Here is a 20,896-nt window from a genome sequence, read left to right as displayed (position 1 = left end):
AGCAAACTCTCGCGAGAGGAGCGGCTAGCAGCAGCACAGCTTCGTCGTCCGATGTGTGTGAGGTCAAAGAGTCCTCAAACGCGAAGAAATCTTCGGATGGGAGGGGTAGACGGGCAGACGGCAGAGACGGGGAGATGGCGGAGGCGGCAGGATGGCAGGATGGCAGGATGGCACATGGGATGGATGGCACATGCTTTGTTTGCGGCACTCAAATGTTTCGGCTGGGCTCACGAAGTCATCGCCAGCGTGACATTGACGACCCACCCATGCCGGACACCGGGACACGTCGGCGGTACTGTAAGCAGTAAATCAGCTGTAAGCTGCATTGTGGTAACCCCAATGCTTACCAGAGTCACCACACAATGCTTCAAATATGCCAACATGCTATTTTGACCCTGTATATTTATTTGTTGCTTGCTTGCCTGCTTGTTTGATTTGCCTGCTTGCCCTTCACGTTTGCTTGGCAGGTTGGCAAGGACAGTCAGTCTGTTTCATCACACACGCGGGGCAAGCTCGACCCCTTTGTTGGCCGCGTCTGTCATTAGTGCCAAGGTTCGTGATGGCTTCTGTTTGCTTGGTCGGGTCTCGCAGGCCCTCTTTCGGCCGTGGTTAGAGTTTCTGCGGTCGTATTCTGCAGAGAGGGTAAAAAAAGGGGGGGCTCGTGCGTGCCCCCTCCCCTCCCCAAGCCCCCCAAGCAGTCCAAGTTGACAGCCAGACGGCCCAGACGGCCGACCCCCCCTAGCCCACGTTTCAAGCTGGACGCCACTGGACGAGCTACCGCCCGTTGCGGCAGGGACTTCCTGCCTAGTGGCCCCACCTGCCCACCTGCCCACTCGCCCACTTTCCTACCTGGGCATACGGGCAATGCTCCTGCCCACTGAGCGTGCTGGCAGCCCGGGCTGCCGAGGGCTCTCTGGCAGCTCTTTTGGTTGTGCCTCCTGAGCTGCATCCGTCTGGCCCTGCCAGCGCCAATCCAATCGCGCGCGCCCGCCTGTGCTGCCCGCAGTCGACTGGCCCCCAAACCTCATCCAGCCAGCCAGACAGCCAGCCAGCCAATGCTCGGTAAGCCCCCATTTTTGCCCCAGGGCCCCAGGCAGGCCCTCACCACCAGCTCCTGCAGTCAAATCGTCCTGCCTATCAGTTGCTGCCGTCGATGCACAGAGGGCGCTTCTTGGCCCCATACCCTTCCCACCCCCCCTGTCGTGTCTCATCCTCACCCTCGCTCGCTCTCGTCCTCGCCCTCGCCCAGCGTGTTGCTCGACTGTTCTCCTCCACCCCGTCCACACGCACGCACTTCCTCGACCTCCTTGCTGCCCTGGACCTTGACCTTGACCACGAACCAACAACACGTTTCTCCCACCTTTTGTTTCTCCTTTTTCCCCCCTCCCTATCCTACCCTACCTATCCTTCGGGCCCCGCCACTCTTGCATTGCCCTCACTCTACAAAGATATCCCGTCCGGCTCTTCTTTGACTAGAATGATCCCGCCCCGAACGCAATGACAGGTCGAACGTGACACGGCAGACGCCTGGACTATACCCACTCGTCCCCCCTCTTGGACTTGCACGCCGCCTGGGAAGCACCTCCTCCCAAGGAACCTAATCGAGAACAAATCGAATATCATCGGTCCCCATCGCTTATCACGCAGAAACACCTTGCTGTGCCTGGTGACCGCGTTGAAAGAGACCTATCTGATGGGCCTCCACCTTGGCTCGGGCCATATCTTATTTGCCAGCCTTTAAAATCATCCACCCATCGCTTACCCCGACTGCTGCGTATTACCACCACGAGATACCGGCCGCGACCCGGTCAGCAGATAAAGCCCGCCGACTGAACCCCCCTTCCTTGCTTGGAACATCCCAATCCTTGGCGGCTGGGACTTGTGCGGCCTCTTTGTGCCCTGGCTACTTGACCACCACCGCCTGCTCCGTCAAAAAGGTCTTGCTTTCCCCACCGTGGTGCATCTGGCCGGCTCGGAACACTACGACGCGATCAAGACACGACTGCGTTTCTACGCCCAGTCCTGCAGCACACCTATATCATTAGACCTATACACTGCGGCGTGGCTAGCCCAGGCCCACAAAATATCCAAGCTTGAAGCCAGTCAATTCAGGCTCGTCCACACATTGCACATCTTTCATACGACGTCTTCCACCTCGGAAAGCCGTTCGCCATGGCCATGTTGGCCTCGAAGTCGCCGTACCAGGCGTCACTTTCCTCCAACCAGTCGACACTGGTTCCCTCGAGCGCCACCCAGTCCTCCTACCCACCCCCGAGGAGAGCTGCGACAATCCCGACCACCAGCCAGTCTTTTGCCAGTCCCACTGAATCCGAGTTCTCCGATGGCGATGGACCAGACTCGGTCAAATACTGGGATGAAGATAGGGTATGCGAGTACCTGAGGACAGTCAAATGTGGTGACTACGAGAATTTGTTCAGGAAGAATCACATCAATGGCGAGAATCTGCTGGAAATGGACAAGGAGGTCCTGAAAGAGATGGGCATCGATAAGGTTGGCGATAGGGTTCGGCTGTTCCTGGGCATCAAAAAGCTGAGGACCCAGGCTTACGCCAACCAAAAGAAGCGCAATAGGGTAAGCTAATATTGACCCCAATTAGCTGTGATGTGAAATGCCGCTGACTCTGAAATCTAGGATTCCTTCGGAGGTCTGGATCTGCAGCAGTATACGCCTTCATCCTCCGGCTCGCCCCGTCCCCCGACTTCGGCATCTCGTTCTCAACCTACACCGTTGCTGAACAAGAGATACTCTCGGCAATATGATATGGCAGTTCCTCTCGATGTCGCAAAACCCTCCTCCAGGCCCACCTCTCCCATGCCCGGCTCGGACTACAAGCCCGCGCCTCGCCAGGCATACGCGCAAGGAACAGTGGGCCATGGCCTACCTGCCGGGCCCCGCCCACCCACGTCCCCTGCCCAGGTGCGCGCCGGCCCAATAGCCCACCACAGGAATGGCTCAAGCGCCGATGGATCTCTCATGGCAGCCTTGCCTCACAACCAGGATGTCATCCGTGTTATCTCCACTGGTGGAGTCACGAAGGTGGTTAAGATCGCCGATTGTAGGAACTGCGCTGAAGTGATGCGCCTGACTTTACGCAAGTTTGCCCTCAGAGAAGACCACGAAAGGAATTATTGTTTCTGGATACTGGTGGGCGTCGACGCCAACCCCAAGATGTGCCGCCGCCTTGGTGACACAGAATTGTGGAAGATCATCAAGGACGAGAAAAGGCCAGAGCGGAACCGACTTATTCTTAGGAGGGTGCCAGCTGGTGAGCCCGGCCGTGGCGAGCTTGAACGCGCCGCCGCCATTGCTATGGAGGAGAACCAACAGAATCATCACCGGGCAATGGGGAGCATCAGCCATGCGAGTCAGTCCAAGGTTCAGAAGGTACTCGGCGAGAGCTGGGATTCCATGCAGCCACCACTGTCGCCTGTCACGTACCAAGACCGCGAAAGAAATATCCAAGATACCACACGCGACCTGGAGAGACCCGCTTCTAACGATTCGAAGTCGCCGAACCCCAGGACTCGCAAGGTCCTGCGACAGTTTGGTGGGCTGCGGCCGCCCAGTGAGCTTATTGCATCTGATCTCACGTCTTACTTCCCCGACCACCCCCGGGAGGACATTGACCGGACCGCTCGGTTGTCTATGAGGAGGTCACAACGCTTGAGCAAGTACAACAGCCGCCTCAGCGTTGCTAGCAACCTCAGCTTCGCCTCGAGCGTGCAGGATGCGCCTCCGATCCCCACCATTGCCGACAGCTGGCTCAATGCTGGCACTCAGATCGCCAAGGTCCAACCCAGGAGCATACACGGGCGGATGACGCCAATGTTCAGGGACTCTGTGTCCTCGTCCGTGCTTGACACCCTCCAGGAGGAATCGAGCCCCGTTGAGCCTAACAGGAAGTCGTATGTGTCCTTTGCCGACAGTGGGTCCGATACGGCTGCCGTCAGTGTGACAGACCCCGAGGGCAATGTGGTCCGGCACAGCTACTTCGACGGCGAAAGCAGCACCGGTGGCTCAGGTTCGAGCTCCCTCAGAGATGTCAACCAGGCCCTCAACGACGACGGCGAGGATGCCGACGAGGAGTTGCAGAGCTTCCTATCCGGCGAGTCCTGGGATGACAACAAGTGGATGAAGGGTGCCCTCATCGGCCAGGGTTCTTTCGGTTGTGTGTACCTTGCGCTGCATGCCGTCACGGGCGAGCTTCTTGCTGTCAAGCAAGTCGAGTCACCTTCACCTGGCGCCAACTCGCAGAACGACTCGCGCAAGAAGAGCATGATCGAGGCACTCAAGCGGGAGATCAGCCTGCTCCGAGACCTTCGACACCCCAACATTGTGCAATACCTAGGGTGCAGTTCCTCTTCGGACTACCTCAACATTTTCCTCGAGTATGTCCCAGGTGGTTCGGTGCAGACCATGCTGAACTCGTATGGTGCCCTGCCTGAGCCGCTCGTGCGCAGCTTCGTGCGGCAGATCCTGACTGGTCTGTCTTATCTGCACGGCAAGGAGATTATTCACCGTGACATCAAGGGAGCCAACATTCTCGTCGATAACAAGGGCACGATCAAGATCTCTGATTTCGGCATCTCCAAGAAGCTCGAGGCCACCAACATCCTCAGCGGTGCGAACAACAACAAGCACCGGCCTTCGCTGCAGGGCTCTGTCTACTGGATGGCACCTGAGGTGGTCAAGCAGACCAGCTACACACGCAAGGCGGACATCTGGTCCCTGGGCTGCCTGGTCGTCGAGATGATGACGGGCACACACCCCTTCCCAGACTGCACGCAGCTGCAGGCCATCTTCAAGATCGGTGGCTCAAAGGCGGCGCCCACGATCCCCGAGCACGCAAGCGAGGAGGCGCAGGGCTTCCTCGCCCAGACCTTCGAGCTGGACCACAACAAGCGCCCCAGCGCCGATGAGCTGATGGTCCATCCTTTCTTGACGCCCATCACCTAAACAGCAGGTGTGCGGCAAACTACTTCTTTCTACTTCTTCTCCCCCCTCTTCCTCTTCTCTTCTCTTCTTTCTTTTTATGTGTATATAGATAGACCAAGACTTACTACGTGTTCCGGTATCACGAGACACGATCACAAGACAGGCGGACGGGACGGAACACCTACTGAATACCTACTGGATATGTATTGCATGCGGAGCAGCAGGACGACTATGGGGAGGCATATTTTGAGGACAGAGTAATAATACTCCGGGTGTGTGGGCGAGGCTTGCCCCGGTGGGCACGATAAAAAGCGAATGTTGGGCCGTGTACTGGTACTATTTCATCTCCCGAGACTTTTGTACGATCTGGAAATTGAGAAAAGACCTCCATATTGATGCACCCGCATTGCTGTTCAGATGCCTTAGTTGATGTGAAAACAGTTGCTCAGTTTTCTGAGTCTTCTCTATGACCTTCGATGCCTCTGCGTCAGAAGCAGGCCAAGGCACTGTTGTCTCAGGTAACAACCTACCGAGGCCACCGCGGCCGCTTCAATGGGCGGAATAGCTGACGTTGTAGTCTGAATGTGCTCCAAGGCCAACTTGTCAGGCGCCCAGCACTGACTGCCATTGAGACGCAGGCACGCAGTCAATAAGTATCAGGAACCTTTGCCGCGCCTCCGTCATCCAAGGCTAGAGGCACAGTCCGGATCTGTCTGGATGCAAACCTTGGCTCTCGAGGCACACCATCGCCGACAGACCGGGCACCCCTCCAAAATTAAGTGAGGGACACACCAGACACACTTGCATTCCAGGAAGCAACTAACTTACACCATCATCAGTCACCTCAGAACCAAGCGGTGGCCCACTTCTACAGTAGCGACTACAACAAGACCTGCACGCACGACGTGGTCAAGACGACTTGAGCCAACATGCCCCGCAACGATGACAAGACCACCCCCGCCCCACCGCCACAGGAACAACAGCAGCAGCAGCAGCAGCCGCCGCCAGAAACCCTCATCTACTTCGCTTTCGGCTCCAACCTCAGCAGCACGCAGATGCGCGCCCGCTGCCCCGGCGCCGAGGCCGTGGGGCTGGCGTACCTGCCAGGCTACGAGTTCATAATCAACGAGCGCGGCTTCGCGAACGTCGTCACCACAACCGCCAACCACCACCACCACCCCAACAGCAGCAGCACGAACACGACAGCCCCAGCTGGTGAAGGAGGAGGGGACGTTGTTGGTGGTGTCGTCGGGGTCTACGGCGTCCTCTACCGCCTCGCCTCGGCCGCGGAGAAGGCCCGCCTCGACGCGCACGAGGGCGTCCCCCTCGCGTACGAGGACCTCGTGCTGGAGGTGGAGAGGAAGGGGGAGGGGAGGCAGCTGGTTGCCCCGGGCGCGACGGCGTCGTCGCCCAGAGCGGAGGGGACCGTCAGGGCGCTCGTCTACGTCGACCGGCGGCGGGTGAGCCCCGCTGCGCCGCGGGCCGAGTATGTTGTCCGCATGAACAGGGGGATCCGGGAGGCCGTGGCCGAGTGGGGCCTGCCGCGGGACTACGTGCGGGGCGTCATGAGGCGGTACATCCCTGCTGATGGTGATGGTGCTGCTGATGAGTGTTGACATGATGGTGGACGCCGAGGTTGCCGCCGGCGAGCGAGGAAGACCAAGGCGGCCGGCCGGGGAGATGGGGTCTGTCAAAACCCCTCCTCGTGCAAAGGAAGTCGCTCTGGACACTTGGCCTGGTGGTTGACCAGGTCTGCCGGCCAGGTACGACCAGTTCAGCAGGGCCCGCGGAGGCTGGCCGGGTTTAGGAACCTTGAGGCGAGACGTCCTGGACGTCTCGACATTCGGATGAGGTTCGTGGCGAGGCACGGCACGGGAACGAGGGATGGGACGGGGTCCGTGGTTGCGGATGCGGGATTGGTGAGAGCTCGGGGTTATTCGGCGGTATATGCTGTTGCTGTCACCCGAGATGAATCTGCTACTACTTGCTCTTCGGTGCTCGTCCGGGTCCTTCTATTCTTCTCTGCAGGTCAAAAATGTAAGAATAAGTCCTTATAAGTCTCTCCACTCCAGACCTAGCGAAGATTTTTGTTTCCTATAAAAAAAAATTCCATTGCTTAGAATCGGACTTGGGTTCTGTTAGCAGAGGACGACGACGCCCCTTAAATCAAACCCAACAGCAGTAAACGCGTGGCTCAGTAGCCTGGATGTCACGTTTGTGCCAGTGCACACGCACCCGATCAGGCCGATCTGAACTCTGCCAATAAGCCAGGCCCGATTTCCTGTTGGTGGTTTCACCAGGGTGACGAGTCCCTCCATTCCACGAACCCCAGCTGCTCGGAGCCGGCAGCCGGGTTGCATTGTGCTAGATATATTAATTCCCGAATACGACCCTGAGATTGCAACTCTGAGACCAGCGAGCCTCATGGGTGACCTGGGTGTCGGCTTACATGTGCAACACCGCTTAATTGTGTGTTCAGTTTCGGTGGGACATTATGAGACGTTGATGAGAGTAATTGTAGACGCTACACAACGCCCATCGTCATTTCACTTTACACAGTGAAGCACAAGAAGAATATCGAAATTCTGGAGGCGATCTTGTTGACCGGTCACATTAAATGGCTATTCGTTCCTTCAAGTGTCCTTCTGCCCCGTATCGCCTCCTTCCCCATCCGTCCCTCATGGGCAAGACGACTCGTGTTCCATCGACCATAAAACGCCATGCTTGCAATGTGATGTTGCCCCACCTCGCTTCTTTCTAGTTCTGTATATGTCCACAGAATATGCAAAAGTGCTAAAGATGTTAAAAATGGAAACCCGGTAAAAAGATCATCCCATCATGATGGCTTCATGAAAACACTCGCTGTGCCTCCAAATGCATCTCCCAAACAGCCAGTTGCCACGGTCCGCTTCGAACATTACTGTCCAATGTGTATAGTAGTAGTATGATACAAAGGGGCCGCCGGGCTCGACTTCCCAGCTTAAAAAATAGTCGCCCCGGCCCCAAATGCGACAGCGACGACGGCACCGACAACCGCGGCTCGCGCAGCGCCGTCCATCCGCCCTGGCGCACCGTTCTGGACGCCAAAGCCGCCAGCGATGGTTGTCGAGGAGTCGGCAAGGCCCGTGGCGGCCACGGCATTAGCAACATCCACCGCGCTGGGCACGGCGCTGGTGCCAGTGCCGATCTCGAGGATGTTGCTGGTGGTGGCGTTGAAGTTGGTCTGGGCGATGGAGATCTCATTGTTCTCGAGGTCGTAGACCACGTAGGCGCTGCGCAGGAAGGTGTCGCCCAGGACCATGCTGCTCGAGCCCGCGGGGGCGATGCCGAAGAGGCAGGCCTCGGTGCCGTCCGAGAAGCGCGGCCTCTTGCCCGAGGCCGTGACGAGGTCCAGCACCAGCTCGTTCATCTCGACCGAGATGACGGGGGAGCTGAAGGTGAAGTCGAGCGTGGCGTTGGTGTTGGCCATGCTGCAGGCGATGTATGCCGCGCCCTCGTTGCTGTCGTACTGCGCCGACACCCGGTCGTAGATGGTCTCCACCATGTCGTTGGGCAGGTACGTCAGGCTGCTGCCGCTGTCCAGGAGCACCGCCAGCGCCTGGTCCGAGGCGATTGTCTCCCCGTTGAAGGACACGCCCGTCAGGGTGATCAAGAACTCGGCGAAGGTGCCGCCCTCGGCCTGGATCGGCAGTGTCTGGAGCTGCCCCGTGAACTGATCCGTGTCCACCCCGCCAAACAGAATCTGGCCCGTGCTCGCGTCGAGGTCGTTCAGCCACAGGCTGTATGCGTTGGACGTGATCTTGCCCTCGGCCTTCATCTTGGCCGGGAGGTTGTCGTACGGCGACATGCCCGCCCTGCCGACCTGTACCTCGTTGGCCGTGTATCCCACCCCCAGGATGCCCTGGGCACTGCTGCTGGTGTAGCCTATGCCGAATTGGAAGTCGCTCAGTGTCGTACCGCCTATTGAGATTGTGTCTGTCACGTAGTCCCCATGTGCCCCGGACCCATCGACGTACGATATGTTGAACCACGAACCGACGTATTCGTATGTTGACGAGGAATTGGCGGTATATGTGCCCGCAAATGCGCATGGTGATGATGATTGTGTACATAATGCCGAACTCGGAGTGTTTACCCACAGATCACTGCTGCCGGTGTCGAGGTGAAGTCGGAGGGACTGTGCCGGGGTCCCCAGGGTGGCATTGATGAAGTACAATGTTTCCTCGTTGTCAAGATTGGCTGTGACTGTCGCTCGTCTTCGTATCTGGTCTCGCTTGTGTGGATTTGCTATCGTCTTCCTCTGTGTGGGCAAGCCGAGTACCCTTGGTGCTCCTCCATCTGTTCTTTTCCGCAGGTTGATGGCCTCCGCCGATGATATTATTGAGGCCGAGAGGGCCAGTACTGTCGTGCACTTCATTATGGTTGTAGTTGGCGATGGCCCCACCCAGGATATCCGGGGATACTGAGGAGTAAGGTTCACAGCCGTAAAGGAGAGATCCCTGATGGGCCGGCTGGAGAAAAGAAAAGAAAGACAAGGACGAGTATCTATATCATCTGGGGTGGTGTTGGTGTATTGTATTACTTGGGGGGTACCAAGAAAGCCGGAGAGTGGCGGCGCAGGTCAGGGTGGAGAAGATTCGTGGGCTTCGTACGTAAGGCCCGGTGATATTCGTTGGAGCCGGTGACTGCGCCCAGACAAAAGCCCCTCAGTGCGTGGCGATAATCCTTTTTTCTTTGCTTAACCTGACCTGAGGTTTCCTGCTGACAGCACTGGCGATTCCAACGTGTCCCCGGAGAATATCTCAGAAAACAGCAGTTCAAGATGAAGTTGGGTGGGAACGGGCCAAAGTTTTGGACATTGGAGGAAATGGGTGCCGAGAGAGTCAAGTATCAGCGACAAGCCATTTGTCGCAGAGACCCAAGCGTGAGAAGAGCGTACCAGAGGTAACACAGACTAGTTTCCAGCCGCCAGGAGCATGAATCAGGTCGGGTCCAAGTGTGCGATGTAAGACGCATGGCAACAGCCAAGCCACAGTGCACGAGGCCGAACCAGTGCCAAGTGTCTTGGGCAGTCTCACAGACCGGGTGGTGACCTGGGGGCTGAGGAGCTTGGGGGCCCTGTCAGGGGATCACGTCGCTTGAGCACAATAAGCCTAACGGGCGGACAGGCAGGCGGGCGGACAGGCAGACAGGCGGACAGGCTGACAGGCGGACAGGCGGACAGAGAGCACATGCACAGGTACGGATGCCGCGTGGGTGAGCGGGACACTTGGGGTCGCAGATCCAGGACTGTCTTGGCTGTTGTGTCGGGGATGAGGGTAGTTCGGAGACCAGGACATGAGATGTTTGGAGATGCTCAAAAGGAATACTCCGACCATGCAGCCCAGGGACTTGAGACGAAAAGGGGAACATGGCAGCATGGGTCCGGATACTCGCCGGTAGACGCACAGTAGACTACTCCGTATTGCTACACGGTAGTAGTAGTCAGCCCAGCCTGGCAGCCTGGTTGTTGACGGCCCCACGGCTTGACGGCTTCGGACGGACAGGTTTTAGAGCAGTGCAGATCCGTCATCAAGTCTACGGACTGCCGCCGCGAAGGATGCCGCCTCACCCGACCAGCCCTGCGCAGCCCGGCCGCCCTGAGTTGCGCGTGACGAACCACAGGCCAGCGAGACTGGAGCAGGAGGCTGTCGGTGTTAGTGGGCGAGAGTACGCGCGGCCCTCGACCAGTGATTTGGCCATGGCGGGGCTGAGTGCGCGTCTTCTGAGCCCACCGGCACTTCTGCATATTGCCTTGCCTTTTGCCTTTTGCCTTGTCGTCCTTTTGCATACCGAGTCTGGGAGTAGTGCTGCTTGCTCCTCGGACCTTTCCAACGCACCTCACGGCCGGCCGCCTTGACCCGCACAGCTGCTCAGCTGCTCAGCTGCTCAGCTGCTCAGCTGCTCAGCCCACGGCTGCATTTGCCCCGGTGAGCCCCCGAGCTGGTGTCGTCTTGGTACGGTCGTGGGTTGAGCTCCTGCGTCCTTGGGGTTTGGCGAAATGCAACAATGGGGTCGACACTGGCAACGGCACACAGCGGGCAGTTGTGAAACGCGCAGGCAGCCCTGCGAAGCGGCAGAGCCAGTGTCTGAGGGCCCAATGCAGCCTAGCCGTGGCCTATTCTAAGCCCGTGCGACGCGGGACAGAGCACATCAGACATGAGCACTGGGAGTAGCCCATTTCGAGAGTCTTGGCCCCCCACATCTGATCCAACCCCGAGGTTGGGCCCCACTGGCACCAAGCCGGACTGCTCGTCATCCGTGGCACCTTGTCAGTGCTTGTCAGTGCTTGTCTCCTCTTGCACAGTGGACCACTGGGCCTGCACAGTCAGCCGTGTCTCCTCGGCGTAGTGCCGATGACCAAGCCTCGAGCAGAGGTCGGATGAGGCATCTGGGCGCCGAATCAACCGTGGCGGCCACCGACGCCGTCCGTAGATTGCTGCTATTATTAACCTTGGCAAGGCGCTGCCGAACCAAACCCCGGCCGATCGGTAGGTACCGAGCCGCGAATCGGCTCCACCAGCCGGTGCATTTCGGCGAGACAAGATCAACTTGTGCGGATGCCGTCGGCCTCGGACATCAATTCTGGCAGGCCTCGGACCGACTTAGAGCCGCCAGGTGCTTCTGTCGTGGAACTCGGTCAGCACCCCCGTCTGGGAGATGTTTGGATTCGGTGCCAATGTCCGGTGGATGCCCAGGTGGCCAGCGCAGCAAGACGGGCAGGCCTCGCCGGCTTCGCAGGCGGTCGTGTAATTGGGATTTCAATCTTGGAGATTGAGAAGGTTCGGATCGAACAAGGCTGATCTCGAGACACCATCGCTCTGATCAGGGCCGCTGTCCTGGGCCGCTGTCCTCAGGAGGTGGATGACTGCCTGGCAGTCTGGATGCCCAGGCGTTGTCTCTTGCTCGAGATGCGTCACGCATATGGGTCAAGTCGGTCGGATGATCGAGAACATCAGCTCGCAGTCGCATGTGGAAGCCGCAGCCAGCACTCGCAAAAGGCTCGGCCGTGACGGGAAGGGAGGAAGGTACATAGGTACATAGGTACATTCCCTGGTCTGTTGACAAGCCTCATTGCCTTTTCTTGGCCTCCAACAGACGTCTTCAAATGTTGGGCAGAGCTGTCTGTCTACATTTAGGTGCTCAAATATCCTTTCACGGGTATATCCTCCATTCTTGCGGGGCAGAACCCCTGATCTCTGCGAAAGGGGAAGGTTGCGCCATGGCATCTCGAGGTCTGCCCCTTGCAATTATCTAGTCACTCAGCCCGTAGTACTTTGGATTGGAAATGATGCGATGCTCTCCTGGCATTGTTGATCGAGTCGCCATTCTCCGGCACGAGTCAAGGCTTTGGCCACCGGCCCAAGAGTTGCTGTCAGAATACAACTAGCTTTCCGCATGGACTGTGTCGGAGTAATGCGTCCTGGTCAGTGGGAATGGAATTCATGGATTATAGGCTCCATGAGTCTGCCCAGGTGCACCGTGCTAGTTGACATCTTGTTAGCACTGCATAGACACACGAGCAAGCAGTTCTGAGCAGACATGCTCGGTTTTCTGTGAGCCGGTGATTCTCTCTAGCAGCACTCAATGCGAGCGAGGAAACTTAACTGGGTAATATGGTTCGACAAGTAAACCTCGCGGTCCTCAAATTACCTAGGTACCCTGCTCGCTTATTCTCAGCCTGCATGTGTGCTCATCTAAGGAATGTCCACCGGTCAGTCCGTTCCTAGGTTGTGTGGATCACCACAGCACTTGGCAGACAAAAGTGATCATTACACACTGTTTCTCAAGGGGGGAGCCCCCTCCTGGCGACCGGCACGGATCTTCAGCCCTGTCTGCTTGAAAGCTTAATCCTGAATGATCTTGTCTGTGACGGCGATGAGAATAGATTGAGATGGTAGCAGACTATGCGATTGTCCTTTCGGTCGGATGCTATTGCAATGTATTGTTCGGGCAAATTCCTTCTATGCTTAAATGAGAGGGGTTCACAGCCCTCGTGACATGCCTGCCATATGCGCACGGGGAGGAAATAATCATGCTATGAGGAATGCTCCGGCAACGATCATTCTGTTGGCATTACAAAGAATCCAAGCTTAATTATGGTATTTATAGCCGCGGAACAGAACGAATCAAGCTCAGCGGCCCAGCCCCATAACTCCGTTCCCTGTGAAGATCTCCCACGAACAAACATGTAACCATGCGGCTGAGAAGTCGCATGGCAACTTGATATGGTTGCTGTTTCGATCTTCTAGAACACACGCAAATTTTTAATCATGAAAATTTGCACAAAAAATGCAATCAGATGGAAATGAGGGAAGAATGGTGGCCCAAGCAGACGCACTGGCATGTACAACCGAGAGAGCTTGTTTGGGCCACATGACCGAAACCCCTCGCTGCCTGCGGCTTGAACTCTATCCACATGAATACTTGCAGGAGGGAATGGCTTCAAGCGGTCTATGAACGAGGTTTCCATTTTTGGTTTCTTGGGCCAGACCTGGAAGTCCTGCATAGACTCTTGACCTTGGCGATTTTGTTGATCAGAAGTTTGTGATTGAGGCTGTGTTGAGAGCATAGCACTCAGCAGCACCAGAAGTGGACACACATAACTTGACATGTGCGACTCATGCAGTTACTGTAGAACCAATGTGCCACTGAAAGGGGGAAGAGTGGCCTGAAGTAACGCACGATTTTGTTTTCAATGCATGACAGGAGTTGACAGGAGTCTAGATCCGGTTCTGCCCCATCACCTACTATTACGGCTAGGTTGTAGGCCAGATGAGTGGGGGGGGGGGGTGGGTAATGCAATGCTACACTGGCTTTCACTCCAGCCCCGGCTCCATCAATGTACGACTTGCTATGTGGTAAAGTCAAGGAGACTAGTTGGTGTCATAACTACCTATTCTGATGAGGAGGGAAAAGGGGTGCTGATGGCTGGAGAGCACTGGCCAGCCTCTGAGTTGTGGCTATGGTGAATGACTGAGATCCAGGAATAGACAAACGTATAATTTGGGATACACTGACTTCGAGCATGTAATCTTCATCTTGAGATGTCAAAGAGATTTCATTTATAAGCAGCCGATTCCTGCCTCCTTCTAAACGTGTCATAGTGGTCATTAACACACTCACCCCTCTTCTAAAGCCTCAAATCAACCCTTCCCAAAACATTTCTTCCCCGACTAAGCTTTTAGAACTTATAACAATCACACTGACTGTCACATTCACTCACACGTCCTCATCAAGCTCCTCCCAAACATCGTTCAAACCCAACCCTGAACAAAACATCACAATGCGTTTCTCAATTGTCATTTGCACTTTGACAGGTGTCTCTGCTCTCATGATCCCTTCCTCGCGCATTGTCAAGGACCAGGTCGAGACTCACGAGGCCGTTCTCGAGAAGCGAGTGGTCGTTGAGGCTCTCATTATGGCGGCTGCCACAGCGGCGGTGGGGCAGGTAGCCATAAGAGCCGTAGACGCGGGAATCGACCTTGTCAAGGACCTCAGTGACTGTGAGCAAGCCCACCCTGCAATTTCTTCAAGAATGATGGCTAACAAGACAACAGGGACCGAGGCTCGCGAGTCTTTCACTCAGGAGGTCACAGCCAAGATGTGGTCTGAGAACCCTTCTCCGGGGACATATGTTGCCGCCATTTGCTACAACATGGGTTACACCTTTGCGAATGCCGATCACTCAGAGGTCACTTCGGTTCAACTCAAGTCTGGGAGACTTCACACGGAGTAAGTAGAAATTCTCCAACTGCTAACCATACCAGACTTGCCACAACCAGGTACTGACAAGGCAATAGTTACGACTGCATGTACCTGCAGAAGGGCAACACCTTCTTCCCCCAAGGTGATGGCGGATTCATCAACTATAGCTTCAACAGTGATGGTTCTTGCACACACAGTGACGGTAAGCTACCTCATTCCACGGCACAGGATCCCTGGGTGAAGCATTTACTTTGAAATGTCACTGAATCTCCCAACTCAAAACTCAATAGATTCGATCAGAAGTGTGCTAATGAATTTTCATAGAGTCCCTCGCTTGCTAGAGAAACCCATCGACGATTTCTAGATATGCATTTGAAAATTTGATTTTTTCCCTCCTCCAGAGCTTTCATTGGGTGATTTTAGAGCGCTGGTCTAGCAAATATTTACATGTGTTTTACTTCAGAATCCTGGCCTGGAATTATGGGCGTCTATGAGTATTGTGATCCAATTCGTGACGACTCTGTAAGCCTCTTCTTGTGGGCTCATGCACCTCAATTGCCGTAGCGTTAAGGATTCGAGGAGCCGTGGATGCTTCCTCATTACCCTGACACCAGCCGAATGAGCCATTTCGTTGAGCGCGGGTAACGCAGCTTCGAAGTCCGTAGAGGAATCTCTGAATATTTCCTGCACGTCAACTAGCATTTTCTGGGTCGCTATGAATTTTAGCGCCATTGAGCTGCTCATAGCAGTTAAACTCGCGCAACGCCGCAGTTGATCGGTGTTAGCCTCATTTGTAAGGTTCTGTGGCATCAAGAATTAGTCGTCACAGCATCGGGGAAGCATCATCTGGTTATATGCTGCTTAACCTTTTGGGACAAGGAAACTTTAAAGCCCGATGATGGGGAGCACACAACCTTGTTTGAGGCTAGAAGCTGGAAAACAGATTTCAGAGAGTTACTTACCAGTTCCACTTCTCGTACTTGCTGAACATGATTCGATGCGATTAATCTTGCCTGCTCCATAGTGTAAAGGAAAACATCTCTGATCCGGACCGCCAAGTGGCCCATATGCGCCATGGCAAGCGCCTCCCGTGCCTCATTACCCTGCTTCACGAACTCCACGACGAGGTGCTGGAGGTTCCGCCCTTCTCGCTCCAACCTTAACTGTACTTTATTGGCTGTGTCGAACAAGAACTCCACTTGCTTAAGGTATGCTCTCAAACTCTGATCTATCCGTGAGTCTCTGTACTCGGCCAGATATGGCGCTGCATCCCCATCACCCCTCTGCATTTGGGCTACAAGCTCGTGCAACTCGTGATCGGCGGCTGCCCATGTTCGCCTTTCGTCTCGAAGACGCCGATGCATCATCAGGGACTCAACGAAGCGTGCAGTGAAGCTGTACAAATAGTCCGCTACAGCCATCCAGCGCAAATCTTGCTGTCTTCTGAGAGTTGCATGGCTGCCTAAAACGACCTCATACATGTCCGGGACGGTGACAAAGGACTCCTTGTATTGCTGGTCGCGGTTGAATTGAGTATCGTCAACTTCAGGTTTCAACGAATGGATATTCCTTTGATTTGTGATCTTTATAGCCTCATGGCCGTATTTGACCGCCCCGTTTTCCCAAAATGTCTGGGTGAAAAGTCGGTTGATCCTAGCGAGGGGTATGGGGGTGACTCTGTTCACTAGGTCCACGGGAGGATACGTAAGGAACTTGGGCCCCATACTTTGTTAGTCTCTGGCTCTCACTTCTTTAGGGGCCAAAGGAAAAATAGACAAATCACTTACAAGTGGATTATTGTTAATCGAAGCTGCATCAGAAGGCTCGCGTGGATGAATTGGCATGCTCAATGCGTTAGATGGCCAATTTTCGTGTCCCAGGGCTATGGTGGGAAAGTCACGGCGTAAGGGGTGAGATGGAAAACTTTCGGTTATGAGTACTAGTCTACCGCCCCATAGCTGTTCGATAGATTCGGAAGACATGAGTCAGTTTGATTCAGAGAAAGACATCTGCAAAGGGGAGACTTGAATACCTGATTTTCTAACCCAATCCCTTCTTCAGCCATATTTTCAAGTCCAAAGCTGAGTAGCTTCATGTCAGTTACACCGAATTGACAAACCCTTCAACAGGAAAGTTTGCATTACTCTTCCTCTGATGTCTGTACGTGTTGTGCAATGGATGCGTCCCGACAGATGGTAACATGCGAAAGTGAGAGTGGCTCTTACAACACTTCTCCTCTCGAGAAGTCCCTGGAGGAGTTTAATTTTTACCCAAAGTCTGCAGGAGGTTCAATACGTTTGGTGAAAATCTGGTCAGGTCTTCTTTATAACCAGAGAGTCGTGGATCGAAATTCCATCTTGGATCCGCCAGCGTAACCTGACGCACTTGTACCGCAGCATGCTATATAGGCGTGTAACAATCTGTCAGTGGAGGCTTGAGGAGGATGATTGGATGATGACTTACTGCAAGCTCATGAAGTATGATATTTGCAAGGTGTAACGAGGAAGCAGCCTTTTCAGCTCTGGTGTACTCATCTCTGAGTAATGGCCAAATAAGTTGTGCTGAGATGTTGATATCATAGCGGTAACTCGTCACAGGTTGACCGTCCTCATTCCTGACCTGGCTGCGCATTTTTGTAAGAAGCCCAAAAGCGTCAGGCTCTTCTGAACTGGGCCCCACCGTATTGTCACGAAAAATAAAAACCACGTATTTCTCTACCATATACTCCACGATGCTGCCGGCATCAAAACCCATGGTCTTCAAGATTCCTAGAATGCATGCATGTTTAATAATCGGCATCCTTAAAGCTGGCAAATGGACACTTCGCCACCGCGCCGGGGTCTGAAGGGTAGGGGGGCGAAAGAGGTGCGTCAAAAGAGAGAACATAGACTGACGGGCTTCTTGGAACATTTTCGTCTCATCTATTTCTGGCCAAATGCTGACAAGATCCTCCCATTCATCTAGTAATGTGTAAAGAATTTAGCAATCTTAGAGGTCTACTGATTTGATAGTGTGCTAAAAATTATGCATACTGAATTCTGGATACTGGTCTCTTCGGAAAGGCAAACGATCAAGGTCCACTGGTTGCATGTGATAGATACAACCTAGGTATTCAGGGCACACCAGAATGGATGTCTTGAAGTCAGGATGTTGGAAACAAGTTTTAGTGCTGGTTGCACAGCATTCCATATCAAGTCCTAGGATCCAAGTAATGTTAGAGTTCTGAAATAGCATCAATTGTTAGCCGGAACTGGTGGTTTTACCTGGCCCATATCCCAATTTATATCTATATGGCTGTCTGCGTCGTGGTAAAGAAGTTCTGGGTAATCCGGACGCAGGCCCTCTTGTCTATGATGCCCCCATTTGTTGCGAGTCACAATGCTGGCACCGTTTTGGTAAGCATGATTCCTATATGTCAGGTGTAGTAAGATCGACCGCTCACGGGTGTAAGTCCGCCTCTAGATCTTCGTTCTGCCATCCGTGTAATTGATACTTTGTCACTGGATCTCTGTGATCAGGAAAGAATTTCCTAACAGGAGAGGGAAGGTTTCCAGTCGGTCTGAGAAGGAGCTTCGGAGTAGATGCCTGACGCAGCGGAGTTTTGGCAGCATGAAATCATGTTTTTCTGATCGACGCAAGCACGAAGATCAAAACGCAGCTCCGGGAAATGTAGTAGAAAAAAACTTACTGTCCGGGTCCAAAACTCCTGTGTCTCTCAACTACGATGAGATCAGGATCGTCAGACTGAGCTTGGGCGTTGGCCATCGGGAAATCTGAGGCAGGCTCACCTCTTGAGGTGTGTATCCCAAGAACATGGTACGTTGCCATTGCATTGCCCAATTTTCGAACGTAGGTGTCAACATGGAGCGACCTTGCCCTTCGGGTGCTTCTGAATCTATCCCAAATCGACTGGGTGTTCACCTGCTTAGTGACAACTCTTTTGCTCCCCTGAAGACTTGGTCGCTCAGACATACATAGCGTATTTGCTTGGATTGCTAAATTGGTCACCTGGCAGGACGGCCGGGTGCCGGCCGGGCGGCCTTCGTTCTGGATCTGACCATAACGGAACATATCTTGTGTAGTATCCTTGATTTTCATGTGTTCCCGGCGCAATGGGGACACCTCCCTGTTGAGTTGCCATCATTAGATGACTGGAGAGTTATGTTGTCACTATGATGTGTCTCAGCAATCCCAAGAAACTCAAACGGAGAAGACTAGATGGACCATACGAATTTGGGTCGTGCGGCCTGTGCTGAGGTGACCGATGTCTTTGTTATCTGCCCACAAACGCCTGCCACTTCCGGACACATTCAAATGTTGTCAGACCCTTGCTGGGTAATGCCTGCAGGACAGGGAATTTGTGCAATTGGATAAAAATCAATGAATTTACAAGCCTATGGATCCAGGGATGAATCCCTCAATGTTGGCTCATGAGTACCCATGTGAAACCATTAGTGTGGGCAGAAAGCGCTTCTAGGTCCAGGAGACAGTGTTTTACATGGCTCTGAATTTGAAGCGTGCCGCCGTCTCCCATGGAATTTGAAGTCCTGAAAGGGCGCCCTCGCTCTAGCTACGTAATCACAACAGACTCAACCGCTCCATCCTCACCAAAATACAATCTATCAATCGCAATGACCCTATGATTTGGGTCTGTCTCGTTTAGTGGTCGCCGGTGGTAGACTATGTACCAGTCATCCGTCCCTGGCATATTCAGAATCCCATTGTGACCCGTAGCAACCGCTACACTTGCATTCTGCGAGAGTATAACCCCTTGTGGCTCAAATGGACCAAGAGGCGAAGAGGACGTGCCGTAGGCAACCTGGTACGTGGGATCGCCGTAGCCATTTTCAGACCACGTCATGTAGTAGCGGCCGTTGCGCTTGAATACCTTGGTGCCTTCTACAAAGCTGGGAGACGGCGTGATGTCTTTGAAGGTTGAGTTGGAGTCTGGGAACGGTAGAAAGCTGATCATGTCTTCGTTGAGAAGAGCCACATTGACGGCGCTGCCGCCGAAGTAGAAGTATATCACACCATCATCGTCGATGAACACATCTGGGTCCATCGGATTTGCACCATTGATTTCACTGTCCAGGAGCCTTTGGCCCAGTGCGTCCTTGTAGGGCCCCTGAGTGTGATTTGTCGTCAGTCACGTTTGGCCCCGTCAAGAAAGAGACCTGCATAGGCTTAGAGACCCCGCCCCCATTGCTCCGCGCATCCCGACCCAACAAAGGCACACACAAAGACAGAGACTGCTCACCTCGGGGGTATCGGCGACCGCGACGCCCAGTCCGGCAGTAGAGTCCTGGCTTCGAAGACCGTTCGCGCTGAAATAAATATAGTATCTTCCATCAGGACCGCGGGTGGAGCTAGGAGCCCACAGGCTGTCTTGTGCCCAGTTGATGTCCGCAGTCGTCAGGATATTGGGATGCTTGGTCCAGTTGATCAGATCTGGAGATGAGAAGGCATCGAACCACTTCTGGTCTTCAAACACTATGGATGTGGTAGGGAAGATCCAGAAGATGGGGTCGTACTCGCGGATCTCGGGATCGGCGTACCAACCGTTAAATGGGAGGGGATTCGCAGGCTGAGCCTGAGCAGCCACCGCGGCGACGAACAATGATATTGAGTAGAGTCTCATGTTTCTAGATGGATGTGGAGCTCTGGAGCGACTCGGAAGAGTCGGTGCAGTACGGAGTACAGCTGTGGACTATGTACAGTACGGCTAAGCTGCCCAAACGTGCTTTATGGGTGGTGCCCCAGGTGGTCACGGGCCATGGACACGAGGGTAGGTGCGTACATGAGTAACGTGCTAAGAATTTCGTCTTGGCGGCTATCTTCATTGTGGTTGGCTAGAAACTCTTTCTAACAATGCTACCTAATGCAGCAGCGACATGGGTTACCTAGGTATATATACTAGAGTATATCATAGGGCTCCTAGGTACTCTCCCTTTTTAATATAAAAAGATATCTTTTAATAATAGATAGTATTATATTTATAATAAATTATAAAATTATTATAAAAGTTTTATAAACTAATATCCACTCATTTAGTAATTATATCCACTCACCTAGTTTTTTTTAACTACTTATTTAGTATAAAAATTTATATATAGGGTCTATATAAAACTATATACTTAATTAGGATTCTTTAAATTTTTAATACTTTTAGTATAAACCCCTTTTAAACCCTTTT

General features: G+C 53.9%; 5 protein-coding genes across 5 annotated transcripts; 3 read left to right on the top strand and 2 right to left on the bottom strand.

The window, feature by feature from the left end:
* Window positions 1-1,012: 1,012 nt before the first annotated feature.
* On the top strand, window positions 1,013-5,355 carry KVR01_004207 (uncharacterized protein). Its single transcript, XM_044789012.1, has 2 exons — window positions 1,013-2,592; window positions 2,653-5,355. Exons 1-2 carry the CDS (start codon window positions 2,173-2,175, stop codon window positions 4,975-4,977), a joined length of 2,745 nt encoding a protein of 914 aa, XP_044646371.1. The 5' UTR covers window positions 1,013-2,172; the 3' UTR covers window positions 4,978-5,355.
* Window positions 5,356-5,688: 333 nt separating this feature from the next.
* Window positions 5,689-7,005, top strand: KVR01_004487 (uncharacterized protein). The gene is made up of 2 exons (XM_044790673.1): window positions 5,689-5,735; window positions 5,796-7,005. Exon 2 carries the CDS (start codon window positions 5,886-5,888, stop codon window positions 6,570-6,572), a length of 687 nt encoding a protein of 228 aa, XP_044646651.1. The 5' UTR covers window positions 5,689-5,735; window positions 5,796-5,885; the 3' UTR covers window positions 6,573-7,005.
* A 536-nt stretch (window positions 7,006-7,541) lies between these two features.
* KVR01_004546 (uncharacterized protein) lies at window positions 7,542-10,285 on the bottom strand. The gene has a single exon (XM_044784299.1). The coding sequence runs from the start codon at window positions 9,371-9,373 to the stop codon at window positions 7,937-7,939; it is 1,437 nt and encodes a 478-aa protein (XP_044646710.1). The 5' UTR covers window positions 9,374-10,285; the 3' UTR covers window positions 7,542-7,936.
* Window positions 10,286-14,281: 3,996 nt separating this feature from the next.
* On the top strand, window positions 14,282-14,734 carry KVR01_004152 (uncharacterized protein; the record flags this gene model as incomplete). The annotated part of the gene is made up of 2 exons (XM_044783062.1): window positions 14,282-14,501; window positions 14,556-14,734. The coding sequence occupies 2 exons, from the start codon at window positions 14,282-14,284 to the stop codon at window positions 14,732-14,734; spliced, it is 399 nt and encodes a 132-aa protein (XP_044646316.1).
* Window positions 14,735-19,194: 4,460 nt separating this feature from the next.
* Window positions 19,195-20,473, bottom strand: KVR01_004109 (uncharacterized protein). The gene is made up of 2 exons (XM_044787764.1): window positions 19,961-20,473; window positions 19,195-19,828 (listed from the first exon to the last, which is right to left on the bottom strand). The coding sequence occupies exons 1-2, from the start codon at window positions 20,339-20,341 to the stop codon at window positions 19,274-19,276; spliced, it is 936 nt and encodes a 311-aa protein (XP_044646273.1). The 5' UTR covers window positions 20,342-20,473; the 3' UTR covers window positions 19,195-19,273.
* Between the last annotated feature and the right edge of the window lie 423 nt (window positions 20,474-20,896).

The sequence above is a fragment of the Diaporthe batatas genome (assembly GCF_019321695.1).
Source record: "Diaporthe batatas strain CRI 302-4 chromosome Unknown Contig00004, whole genome shotgun sequence".
Lineage (NCBI taxonomy): Eukaryota > Fungi > Ascomycota > Sordariomycetes > Diaporthales > Diaporthaceae > Diaporthe > Diaporthe batatas.
Note: the sequence above shows the minus strand (reverse complement) of the source record. Positions and strands in the feature narration are given on the sequence as shown.